Genomic DNA, 14,021 nt, shown 5'->3' with positions numbered 1-14,021 from the left:
ACAGAGTAGTATTGTTGCGAGTAGTATCCTTGTGTTGGGTAAAAATGTAAACGTGTAGACGACCGTAGCAGAACACGAGAATGAGGAGTGATTCTGGTGTTCAAAAGACTCCTTGTGTGAAAAGTAGGTGTCTAAGGGAGTTCGATGTAGTAGAAGGGTGTAAATCGCCTGTGTACACCCGTGTAAGTTACATGTGTTAGATGTGTCCATGTATACGTGGAAATGATCTCGGAGGAGTACATAAGAGTTGTTAAGAAGTGTGAAAGTAGAAGGGATATTGGGGGGTATGAGGAACGTTATATGTGTTCATGATTTTTATGTGTACATAGGACTGAAATCGGAAAGAGATGTACATGTGTACATACGTGATAGTTAGAAGCTTGAGATTGTGTGTATCAAGGTACATGGTAGTAGAGCGAAAGAGAGTCAAAAGGTGTTGCTTGGAAATCACAGAAGTAAAGCAATTAAGCATCTTCCACACAACAATCATAAGTTGCAATCTAAAATGATACAATCCAAAAACCCGTTCATGGTTTTGTTTATAGCGAGGTGGTGGAGGAAATAAGATACGGCCCCGTCGTTGGTCATGATAATGGGTGGTGTGGTGAGGCCGGTGGCGAGCTCCTTACTGTTAGAAGGCCAATAAGTCAGAGTAGACGGCGGAGGAGGGTCAGTGAACGTGTAGAACTTCTTCGTGACATTAACTTGTAGCAGCAAAAAAATGGAAAACACAGAAGAGAAGGAGATAAGATTGACTTTTTCATCAATATGTAATATTGACCGTAGATGAATAAAGTAGAAAGGTTAATCCAAGGGCTGAAAAAGGACACAGATATCAGTCTTGTCAATAAAAAGCATATTAAATCTGGGCCGTCTATGAGGCATGAAGATCAACGGTTGAGGTCATCTCCCGCTAATAACAACATTTAGTTAGCATGTGAATTAGTTAAGAGATAACTAGTTAGTTAGGTAAAAAGGAAGTTGTTACTAGAAACTGTGTGAAGAGCAAAAACTGTCTTTTTATGATATAAAAAAGACAAAACTGCCTTATGGTGTAATTCTCTTTAAAAAATACTTAGTGTATGCTTTAAATGTCATTTTAGAATAACTAACTATGTACTTTTTATTTGTGAATGTCATTGAATTAATATTACATTTGTTTATACATCCAATAATATATTCCAAAAATAATATATACACGATATCACAAATAATATTTAAAAAAATGATATATACATGATAATAATTTGTGAAATCACAAAATATTTCATCGGCTATTATAGTTTAGAGTAATTCGTCCTGTATATTATTTAACGCCAAACGTCCAAAATTTAGAAATAAATAACTAGGCAGTTTCACTATTAAAAAAAAGTTCAAAGACATTATGAACAAATAAATTAAATGATTCAGATAAATTAAAATAGCTAGCCACACCACATATATATATATATATATATATATATATAATTGAAATGTCTTGTAAGTCAAGTTTAAATGATTGTTCAATTTTTTGTATATCATTATCTATAAGATACACAAATAGCAAAAACCTATTAACTACACATTTTGTTTTGTTTATAGTTATATACTTTATAACATGCTAGCACAAAGTTCTAAGAAATTATGAATAACTTTCAGTTAAATGATCGGTTAGATTCAAACAGTACACACCACATATTTATATAACTGATATGATTTGTCAGTCAAGTCTACATGATTATTCATATTTTGTGTATTAAAATTATCTATAAGATATTCAAATAAAAAAACTGCTAGCAACTAATTTTATTGTTAGTTATCTATAACATGCAAACAATTTTTTTTTAAAACAAATTAAAACAGATTATTTTTTAATATCTGTAAAATGATTTATCTGTTTTTACAAACGATATAGCTTTCTAAATGTTTGATTATGAAAAAAGTAACTACAATTTTTTTTATATCTAAAATTGTTTTTAACATTAACTTTAAAATGAAATTATATTACATTTTTTGTATATCATTATCAATACAATATGCACCTAATGAAAGTTACAAATTGTATTTTTTTATCTTTATTCATCTATATAATATATAAGGAAATTTTCAAGTCTCTTCTTTCTTAAACAATTAATTTAAAATGTGAAATAATTTACCAGATTTTACAGTAAATATTGAATTTACATATTTGTTAATGGAAAATCTTAAATATGTTTACAATCTAAAATTAATTTTATTTTTTATGTAATTTATATTATATATAGTTTTGTATATAATAATATATATAATACAAAAGTAAAAAAAAATGCTAACCATTAATTTTATCTTGTTTTATTATCTATAAAATATGCGAAGGAAAGTTTTTAAATCTTTGTTTTCTTGAAAAAAATATTTTCTTAAATAGACAAAATAGTTTATGACACAAATCCGAGCATTGATGACACAATTTCTTTAAATACATATTTGTGTACAATTATTGTTAAGTATGATTTGTTTGGTTATTGATGTAAGTTAGTTTTTTTGTTTAATTTTTTTAGCTAAAATAAATTAATAAAATAAAATAAATCATTAACCAATCAAATTAAAATAATTAACTAGAGAGATTTCTTATGATTAATACATCAACAAAAATCAGTTAAGTGGCTTCTTACTTAATATTATCTATAACATACTCAAATAACAAAAACTGTTAGCTACTAATTTATTTCCAGTTATCTATAACATACAAAGGAATTAAAAAAAAACCTTAAACATAATATTTTTAAATATGTATTAATTTATTTATCAGTTTTTACAAACGATATAGTTTTGTACTGGTTTGATGATGAAAAAGTAATTTAATTTTTTTAAAATCTAATATTATTTTAACATTTAATTTCAAATGAAATTATATATACATGTTTTGTATATCATTATATATATAATATGCAACTAATGAATATTATTAGTTGTATTTTATTTTTATTTATCGTTATAAGATACAAGGAAATTTTCAAATCTCTATTTTCTTAAACAATTAATTTAAATGTGAATTTACTTACCAGATTTTATAGTAAATTTAATTACAGATTTGTTAATGTAAAATCTTAAGTCAGTTTACTATCTAAAATTTCATTTATTTTTTACTTCAGATTATATTATATATATATATATATATATAAAATCTGTATAATACATATGTAATAAAATTACTAACCACTAATTGTATCTTTTTATTATCTATAAAATATGCAAAGGAAAGTTTGTAAATCTCTGTTTTTTTTTGAAAATTTTATTTTCTTAAATGGACAAAATAATTTATGACACAAATCTAAGCATTGTTGACTCAATTTCTTTATATACATATTTGTGATACCATTATTGTTAAGTATTATTTATTTGGTTATTGATGTAAGTTAGTTTTTGATTTAATTTTTAACTAATCTAAATAAATAAATAAAATCTTTAAGTAATCAACTTAAAATAATTAATTAGGGAGCTTTCCTATGATTGATACATCAGCAGAAATCACGTAAGTGACTTCTCAATTAACATTATCTATAAGATACTCAAATAACAGAAACAATAACCGATTTATGAAGATTGCTAATTTTGATAAAAAGTAGAGTACGACATTGGAAAAATATGAAAGTAAAATTTCTGAAAAAAACATTTGTTCTTGGGAATTTGTTGGCCTTTCTGTTAATAAAATGTTTTCAGTTAACTACTTAAATGACAAGAATAAAAGTCATTACGGATTTATAGTATATATTAACATAAAACGGTTAAATAAACAGTGTTTCAAAATAGAAAAAAAACATGACCATAATACTTATTTCAAATACAGTACTTTTAAAGACTTTCTATTCATTAACGGGTTACGCTTACATCAATCAATAAATTATATAATGTTACAAAGTCAAGAACTTGCGTATACAAGTTAATGTGGAGCCCATCATCATAAATTCTTACAGTATTATTTGTCTGATTTTTCTTCTATATAAAGCATGTAATGCATTGTGATCAGATTGCCCCTTTCGAATAATAATAATAACTTCATCCTTTCTCGTTTTGGTATTCTACTCTCTTCTTTTCTTTTCGTAGTTTTCTATATACTATAATTATGATCTTCATGCAATAGATAAGAAAGACGTTTTACGTATCTTAAAATAAACAATACATAATATAATTATAACACGTTATCAGCACGATCACTCTATTATTATAATTCTTTCTTTTGATTATTATGTTCGGAGTGGGGCCTCCATTTTATTTGTTTATGATTACCGGAGTGCGGCCCTGCCGCCCCGCCTTTTATTGTTAATTTTACAATGGTTGCTTAAGGCACCATGATGGCCGGTATACCGCCTAAACATTTAACTTGTTATTTTATATTTGAGTCCATTATCATAATTTATTATTTTACAGATTTGATCACCTTAATATTTTTGCTTTCAAATTTGACGGATAATTTTATCCCCATAGATAACTAAATATATTTAAGTAGGCACATATATTTATATATATGTTTAAATTGATAAATTTTATAATTGCTCACTGATTGTTTATGATTAATTTTTTTTTCTATCTTATGTTTTTCTTTTACCTCCAACGGTCATATATAAATTTAAAAAAAAAAAAAAAAAAAAAAAAAAATTACTTTCTAAACGGCTAGTTAACGGCTATGAACAGTGTTTTTATCTATAAATATACTCATTTCTCACTCATTTACTTCATCCAAAACATTTCATCTTCTCTCAAATATTTTCAAATCGCTCCATTACGGTTTATCATTACAAAAAGGATGATTCGCATATTTTTGGTTGTATGTGCAATTCTAATTTTTGCTTCTATGTACGGTCTTTTTATCGGAGAATTTGCTCCTGAGGAATTTACGCTCAATGTCGGTTTACTTTTCTATGCGCTGTTTCTCCTTGTAATTGCGTGTATTATTAATATAAATGGTTCATTTTAAAATTATGAAATTCTAATATATTATTTGATTTTAGAAATCCAATGGCAAACATGGAGAAGCTCCAATTCCCCGCTCTAGACATCACCGACACCAACTACATTTCATGGGTTACAAATGTCGAACTTCATCTTGAATCTCTTGGTCTATCCGAGACCGTTAAAGAGATTAATACTTCAACGCCTCAAGAAAAGGCTAAATCGGTGATCTTCCTTAGAAGACACCTTGATGAAAGTATTATTTATGACTATGCCAACATGAGAGATCCTAAAGAGCTATGGAAGTCTCTGAAAGATCGTTTTGATCATCAGAAAGACATAACACTTCCACTTGCTCGGGATGAATGGCAGAGTCTGAGATTTCAAGATTTCGACAAAGTGATGAATTACAACTCGGCTGTGTTAGGAATTGTGGCCAAATTGAGATATTGTGGTGAAACAATCACCGAATCTCAAATGCTTGAGAAGACATACACCACATTCCATAAGAGCCACATCACCCTACAACAACAGTACAGGTTGCGGGGATATACCAAATTTTCAGAATTAATTGTGGCGCTTCTCATAGCAGAAAAGAACAACGAGCTTCTGATCAAGAATCACATGACTCGTCCAACTGGTTCAAAACCGTTTCCTGAAGCAAACGCGTTAGATGCGAAGAAACCAGTCAAGGAAAATAAAGCCTATTGGGGTCGCGGTCGTGGTCGTCAAAACTACCGTGGACGTGGACGAAAGTACAATCCACAAGATAGGAAGTCATTCCAGTGGGTCCGCTCTGAGCAAACCCCTAAGGGAAAAGAACACCAAGGAAATACCTCCCAGAAGCGAGAAGAAGCTTGTTTCAGATGCGGTACTAAGGGACATTGGTCTCGTTTATGTCGTACCCCTGCACACCTTTGCGCTCTATACAAAGAGTCCGTCAAAGGAAAAGAAAAGGAAGTAAACTTTGCGGAACATTCTGAGGGTACAACGCACCTCGATGCGTCTGACTTTGTGAATGATTTCGAGGAGACCGCTATCACGGAAGCCTAAGTGCCCATCATGTGACTCTTGAAATTCCACAATTATACCATAAATAATTGTTGTTTGTGGAAGATTAATGTATAATTATTGTGTGCTTTTCACCTTCTTATGTATAATTATTATGTGTTTAATGTTTGCTAATGATGTATAATATTTTATGAATAATATTATCTTATGTTAATTCTTTTTGTTTGTCTCAGAAATGGACATTACAAATGGAACATCAACCAAGATCAATGCTAGAGATATTTGTATACCAGATAGTGGAACAACGCACACTATTCTGAAGCACAGAAAATATTTTTCTGAACTAAAACCGACAAATATCACTGTTAATACAATATCAGGTCCTGCAGACTTGATCGAAGGGATTGGTAAAGCCCATTTCACGTTACCCAACGGGACAAAATTCTCGATAAATAATGCACTATTTTCTCCAAATTCTAAAAGGAATTTGTTGAGTTTTAAAGACATATATCTTCAAGGATTTGATACTCAGTCTGCAACTGAGGATGGAAAGAAGTATATGTATATTACTCTTGAGAAATCGGGAAAACAAAAGGTATTGGAAAAATTACCAAAACTCTCTTCTGGTCTACATCATACATATATAAGTGCCATTGAATCACATTTGGTGATTAAGGAAAATTCTAGTGATTTTACACTATGGCATGATCGTCTTGGTCATCCAGGCACTACAATGATGCGAAAAATCATCGAGAACTCACATGGTCATTCACTGAAACCCCAAGAAGTTTATCAAGGGAATAAAATGACATGTACTGCGTGTTCTCTTGGAAAGTTGATTATAAGACCATCGCCAACCAAAATAGATAAAGAGTTACCAAAGTTCCTTGAACGAATTCAAGGTGATATTTGTGGACCTATACATCCACCTTGTGGACCATTCTATTATTTTATGGTAATGATCGACGCGTCGAGTAGATGGTCACACGTTTGTCTATTGTCCTCTCGAAATATGGCATTTGCGAGATTTTTATCTCAGATAATCAAACTAAGAGCTCAGTTTCCTGATTATCCGATAAAGAGAGTTAGACTGGACAACGCTGGTGAATTTACCTCCCAAGCATTCAATGATTATTGTATGGTAACTGGAATTGATGTTGAACATCCTGTTGCTCATGTTCATACACAAAATGGTTTGGCCGAATCATTAATTAAACGTCTGCAACTGATTGCAAGACCATTGATTATGAAATCTAAACTCCCAACTTCTGTGTGGGGACATGCTATTGTGCATGCAGAAGTATTGATTCGAATAAGACCAAGTGCATATCACAAATACTCTCCAATACAGTTAGCCTTTGGACGAGAACCAAACATTTCTCATCTAAGAATTTTTGGTTGCGCTGTATATGTGCCGATTGCACCTCCCCAACGTACAAAGATGGGACCTCAAAGGAGGTTAGGGATATATGTTGGTTGTGACTCTCCATCAATTATACGATACCTAGAACCGCAAACTGGTGACGTATTTACGGCACGTTTTGCTGATTGTCACTTTGATGAAAAAGTATTCCCAGTTCTAGGGGGAGAAAATAAACAAGTAGGAAAGGATATCAAATGGTGTGTACCATCTTTATTACACCTTGATCCTCCTACAAAACAATCGGAATTAGAGGTCCGTCGGATTATGCATTTACAAAGCATCGCAAATCAACTACCCGATGCTTTTGCAGACACCAAATTGGTTACAAAATCCCATATACCGGCTGCAAATACTCCTGCTCGCGTAGAAATGCCACATGAACGTGGAGTAGAAGATAATACACGAGAGTCTAAAATACGCTTGAAGCGTGGTAGACCTATTGGTTCTAAGGATAAGAATCCTAGAAAACGAAAGGAGTCAGAAAAACAAAATCTTTCCAATATAGAAGAAAAGTTGGAAGAGATTAACAACGAGGTCAATGACAATGTTGAACATCATGATTCTGAAGAAAATCATGAGATTTCTATTAACTACATTCATAATAGAAAAATATGGAATCGAAACAAAGTGAATGGTGTTGATGATCTTTTCTCATACTTTGTTTCGAAGGAAATAGATGAAGAGAATGATGACCCTGAACCAAAATCTATCTTGGAGTGTCAAAGGAGACATGATTGGATAAAATGGAAAGATGCAATACAAGTCGAACTTGATTCACTTAACAAACGAGAGGTATTTGGTCCCATTATAATCACACCTGAAGCTGTGAAGCCAGTTGGTTACAAATGGGTTTTCGTTCGGAAACGAAATGAGAAAAACGAGGTTATGAGATATAAAGCTCGCCTTGTAGCTCAAGGATTTTCTCAAAGACCTGGAATCGATTATGAAGAAACATATTCTCCTGTTATGGATGCAATCACATTTAGATTTTTGATGAGTCTTGCGGCTAATCAAAATCTAGAGATGCGTCTAATGGACGTTGTTACTGCATACTTATATGGATCTTTGGACACTGATATTTATATGAGAATCCCTGACGGATTTAAAATGCCAGAACCATTAAGTTCTAAACCTAAAGAGTTATGTGCAATAAAATTGCAAAGATCATTATACGGTTTAAAACAGTCTGGACGCATGTGGTATAATCGTCTCAGTGAACATCTAACTAAAGAAGGATATGTAAACAATCCTATATGCCCATGTGTTTTCATCAAGAAAACATCATCTGGATTTGTTATCATTGCCGTATATGTTGATGACCTAAATATTATTGGGACTAAAGTCGAAATACAAAAGGCATCTGATTATTTAAAAGGAGAATTTGAGATGAAAGATCTCGGACAAACAAAATATTGTCTTGGCCTACAAATTGAGCATTCTCAAAAGGGTATATTTGTACACCAGTCTACATATACGAAAAGAGTGTTGAAACGATTCAACATGGACAAATCGACTCCACTTAGTACTCCTATGGTCGTCAGATCACTTAATGTCGAAAATGATCCCTTTCGACCACACGAAGAAAATGAAGATATACTTGGTCCTGAAGTGCCATATTTAAGTGCAATAGGAGCACTTATGTATCTTGCTAATTGTACTCGGCCTGATATATCATTTGCTGTTAATCTTTTGGCAAGATTTAGTTCATCCCCTACGCAAAGACATTGGAATGGGATCAAACATGTCTTTCGCTATCTCCAAGGAACGATTGATTTAGGATTATTTTATCCTAATAATACTAACGGAGAAATGGTTGGCTTTGCAGATGCAGGATATTTATCTGACCCCCATAAAGCTCGATCACAAACAGGGTACGTCTTCACGGTTGGAGGAACCGCTATATCATGGCGATCCCAGAAACAAACACTTGTAGCCACTTCTTCGAACCATGCTGAAATAATTGCTCTCCATGAAGCGAGTAGAGAATGTGTTTGGCTCAGATCAATAAGTAAACACATCCTATCAAGTAGTGGGATCAACGTCGACTCAAAACCGACCATCATATATGAAGACAATGCAGCATGTGTCGCTCAAACAAAGGAAGGATACATCAAAAGTGACCGAACCAAACATATTCCACCAAAGTTCTTCTCATATACCCAAGAACTCGAGAAGAATAAAGAAATTGAAGTGAGATATGTTCGATCCTGTGATAATGCTGCAGACCTCTTTACGAAGTCGCTATCCACTACGACATTCAGAAAACATGTTTACAACATTGGAATGCGTCATCAACAAGACCTGTAATGATCGTCTATTCGAGGGGGAGCTTCTGAGTTGTACTCTTTTTGCCTTACTATGGTTTTTCCTACTGGGTTTTCCTATTAAGGTTTTTAATGAGGCAACATGATGCTGGTCTCCAAGGGGGAGTGTTACAAAGTCAAGAACTTGCGTATACAAGTTAATGTGGAGCCCATCATCATAAATTCTTACAGTATTATTTGTCTGATTTTTCTTCTATATAAAGCATGTAATGCATTGTGATCAGATTGCCCCTTTCGAATAATAATAATAACTTTATCCTTTCTCGTTTTGGTATTCTACTCTCTTCTTTTCTTTTCGTAGTTTTCTATATACTATAATTATGATCTTCATGCAATAGATAAGAAAGACGTTTTACGTATCTTAAAATAAACAATACATAATATAATTATAACATATAATACTTAGTGATCAGGAACAAGATACACCCGCGAGTCGACTCGGTGAGAATCGCTCTGACACGGTTTTTCTATCAAGCGAGTTGATCTCTGAGCCACCCAATTCTATTGACTCTCTTGACTCGGGAATCGTCGTGAGGGATCCCGTCTTGTCGAAAACGACGTAGTATTTATCCATATCTACGCCGTGACATGCCTTAAGGGGAGTGTTTGACTGTTTCTGTCTGAAGATTGACTTTACGAGTTTCTGTAGAGAGCGTGAGATCTTGTTTGATGGCTGCTTTTTTGTCGCAGACGAAGACGTGGTTTCTGACGGTGGAGGAGGAAGGTGAGGCATTGACATGGATCTAGCGGAGGAAGAGATTGCGTTGTCGAGTTGACGATTGAACGAGTTGAGCTCGAAGGAGTCATAGAGTGTGCTTTCGCAATCCCATACTTTCTTATTCTTCATCTTATGAACGTCTTCTGTGTTTTGTTTCAGGTTCATCACCTTCTTACCCTTGTCTTGAGTTTCCATCCTTTTAGTATTTTCTGATCTTTGAATCGAATGTTTGTCTGTAAAATTAGATTGCTAACTCAATATAAGACAAGAAGTAATCAAGAGTGCTCGTCAAAATAATTATATAAATGATATAGAGATATAAATTTTCACTTTAATTTCTATATTTACTAGAAAAAGGTTCATGCATGATAGGTTATAACAAACCTAATAATCGATGTTCAAACTTAATAATTTGGAACCATATTCAATTACTTTGTTGTAAAAATAAAGACTATGATGAGAAAACCTAAAAACTTACAATTTCCCATCTTGATCTCCATCACATATGATGATGATGAGGATCTCGGGCTCCTAGATTGATCGTCTTTTGTCTTACCTTGTCTTAAACCCTCAATGATTTTGAGATGCCCTTTAATAGTAGTGAACTTTTGACCATTACTGGTCATCACATCATCTTTCTTTGTCTTCTTTTCATCCTCAACTTTTGGTTTAATTATCTCCATCTTTCTTTCTATGGTGGAACCTTATCAACCTTTTTCTTTTTCTTTCCGTAGTGGTTATTTGCAGATTGTATATAAACTGAGAGCTATACAGTTGGAGTGTTTGGTGAAGAATGAAACGCGTAGCGAAGTAAATTGTCTATGTTTGAGACTTCAACTGCACACGGTCTCTTCATATGTCATACGTTACAATTAATAGCCTCTCTATATGTTTTATTTATATTTAATATCTAGAAATTTTGAATATAAGGTCGTTAGTATTTCTATGTGGCTATGTCCAAAACCAACGATGATATACGACACTTTCTTTATATAGCATGAATCACTTCTTTTTAGCTTTGTCTTCCCGGAAAACTTATTTTGTTTTTATTTATGTTATATTCACCGAAAACTTGTGCGAGAAGAAATAACTAAAACAATACTCTTCATCGTATCAAACATCTCAATTAGTATTAACAAAATTGTTTTCTGCTTATACGATTCAAACATTTCTATAAACTAACTTTCTATTTTGTTCTAAATTAACCCAACACAGAAACATGCACAACCAAGTTTATAATAACGCCATATTTTGTCAGCATTTTTCATTTCATCTTTTAGAAACTATAAACAAATCAAGTTTATAAGGTTCCGGTAAGTATTTCAACGTCTAAACGTTACGACCATTTACAAAAAAAAAAAGAATATCACATGCATTATCGTTTAGAAATTAATGTGAAAATATACCCGTTACGTAATGCGAGGTTCATGGCAGTCTCACATGCAGAATCTGGAGACAATGCAACTATGTATATAATATATGTATTAATATGAACAATATAACATTTTCTTAGTACCTTCAAATATTTTTTAGAGAAATTAGGCTCTATATGCATACAATAACTCGAAATTAGCTAAATGCCCACGACACTGTTGAACTTTAATTCTTAATCCCCATTTGATTCCTACTAATCTATGACTCTAAATGGGAGCATACATGATATTGCGTCAGATGAAATAATGACTCTACGATCGTACTCTACCTATACATATGGTGAGAGAATTTTTTTTATTTTTTATTAGAATTTTGTAGCAGGTGAAGAATCCATTGACGAGAGAATTAACACAAAAACTTTTTGTAGAGAGAACAATTTCATAGAACCATCGTCACGATCTTTGATTTCTTCCTATACCTTTAATGATAAATATCTAGACAACGATAATCTATGGCGGTGATTGATTCTGCTGCAACTGCTTGTGCCCAGTTCTTCTACCTCCTCTGTAGCATGGAAATCTCCTAAGCTCCTTGTTGTTAGGTATCTAAATTTCAGTTCTCCTTTAATAATTGTTTCTAACTTTCCTTCACAATCGAAGCTTTTTCAAATTCCAAATCATAATTGTAGCTCTAATCAGAGGTCACACGAGCCGCTGCATCCGAATAAAATGGCCAGATCTCGTGGGTGTCTTGCATGAGTTGAACGGTGAGAGTCCGCTACCGATCTTCCTCTCCTACAGTGCCATCTTCGTCTCAGTTTTTTTATCACCTGATGTTAGATGCATTATCTTAGTCATTTGGTTGACTTTTACGTTAGCTTAAATTATATTAGTTATCTGATGACAAGATTTGTTAGATGTTAGGTTCTGTTATTAAATCATATCTAGTTACATTGTTAATGGTCGCTTAGCATGGTGTTAGGTGCTACAACCGATGTATATCTAGTTACATTCTTTTATGGTCGCTTAGCATGGTGTTAGGCGCTACAACCGATGTTAGATGTAAAACGCATTGTTAGAGGTTATTATATGGTATTGCCGGTTTACTGTTAGCCCTCATGAGATTCTATTGAGTACATGGAGTATGTGTTAAATTTTTGAACTTGTCCTAGAGAACAATATTTACATTATGTTGGAACAACAATCAGATTAACATACAAAAATTATGTTACTTATTAAACCAAAAAGATAGATAATATAATTGATATATTATCTATCTTTTGGCTTAAAGGTTAATGGTTTTGTTAAATGTGAGTGACTGACCAATGTTTATCTTATATATGAAGAGTTATTGTTAGATGATACTTGGTTTGTTACATGCTACAAATTAAGTTACCATTAACTGATAAAAGTTTGGTTAAAATATACAGATGATATTTCTAACACCGATAAACAATACAGATTAGTGTCAGCTAACAAAATGTTTTACCGCTAAATCATAGTGTTATACTTTGGTTTTGCACCCGATAACTACAATGTTAACCGTTATAGTATATTTTATATATAACACAATATATTAGTTGCTACATTAAAACTTATCAATTTGATAAAAGTAAAATACGAAAGTGGATATTACGATTTAATCTTCTAAATCTGTCTCCTTCTTCTTCAACACAAATCTTTTTTACCAGTTTGTGCTTTATAGCCTCCATAAACATCATTGCTTTTCTCTTCTTCTTTTTTGAATCTAAAATTACATATGAAAAATAGAAGGAGAATCGTTAGTCGACCGAAGAGTATATATACATAAATTTATTAAACAATAAAAAATGATCCTTTGTGAAAAATATCAATACGCAAAGGATAAAGGAATAGAAAAAAATTTGTAGACGAAGAGTTGAGAAAGAGGAAGAAGATGATTGTGATGTTTTACGGCAATGAAAAAGTAATATATTAAAAACATAAAAATATGGTTTAGAATCAGTGTGCTGGCACACCTAGAGATGAATAGAGACGTAAGCTAAATCTAATGAAATCGTAGACAGAAGGGTATTATGGGAACAATACTGCCAAAATTCTACAGTGAATTGGGGTTTTATGGCTCTTAGGGCATTTACTTAATATTGGCTCATAAAAGGTATATACAGCCAATTATCTCTATTTTTTATACTGTCAATAATTTTGTTCAGAGATTTTTTAGTTTACAGACCTATAAGTTTAAGAATTTTTTTTTTTTGCTTCAAAATCATTAAAATTTTCATTTT

General features: G+C 32.3%; 1 protein-coding gene and 2 long non-coding RNA genes across 3 annotated transcripts; 2 read left to right on the top strand and 1 right to left on the bottom strand.

The window, feature by feature from the left end:
* The first annotated feature begins 358 nt into the window (after nucleotides 1-358).
* Nucleotides 359-10,297, top strand: LOC117128042. The gene is made up of 3 exons (XR_004451176.1): nucleotides 359-3,868; nucleotides 4,109-4,110; nucleotides 10,073-10,297. It is a non-coding gene; the product is annotated as an uncharacterized LOC117128042 (long non-coding RNA).
* On the bottom strand, nucleotides 10,002-11,112 carry LOC103838213. The gene is made up of 2 exons (XM_033279481.1): nucleotides 10,863-11,112; nucleotides 10,002-10,617 (listed from the first exon to the last, which is right to left on the bottom strand). The coding sequence occupies exons 1-2, from the start codon at nucleotides 11,065-11,067 to the stop codon at nucleotides 10,076-10,078; spliced, it is 747 nt and encodes a 248-aa protein (XP_033135372.1). The 5' UTR covers nucleotides 11,068-11,112; the 3' UTR covers nucleotides 10,002-10,075.
* LOC103838212 lies at nucleotides 10,319-11,399 on the top strand. The gene is made up of 2 exons (XR_627079.2): nucleotides 10,319-10,543; nucleotides 11,119-11,399. It is a non-coding gene; the product is annotated as an uncharacterized LOC103838212 (long non-coding RNA).
* Nucleotides 11,400-14,021: the final 2,622 nt, after the last annotated feature.

This window comes from Brassica rapa, chromosome A09 (genome assembly GCF_000309985.2).
Source record: "Brassica rapa cultivar Chiifu-401-42 chromosome A09, CAAS_Brap_v3.01, whole genome shotgun sequence".
Lineage (NCBI taxonomy): Eukaryota > Viridiplantae > Streptophyta > Magnoliopsida > Brassicales > Brassicaceae > Brassica > Brassica rapa.
The sequence above is the reverse complement of the archived record's forward strand: the minus strand, read 5'-3'. Positions and strand labels throughout refer to the sequence as shown.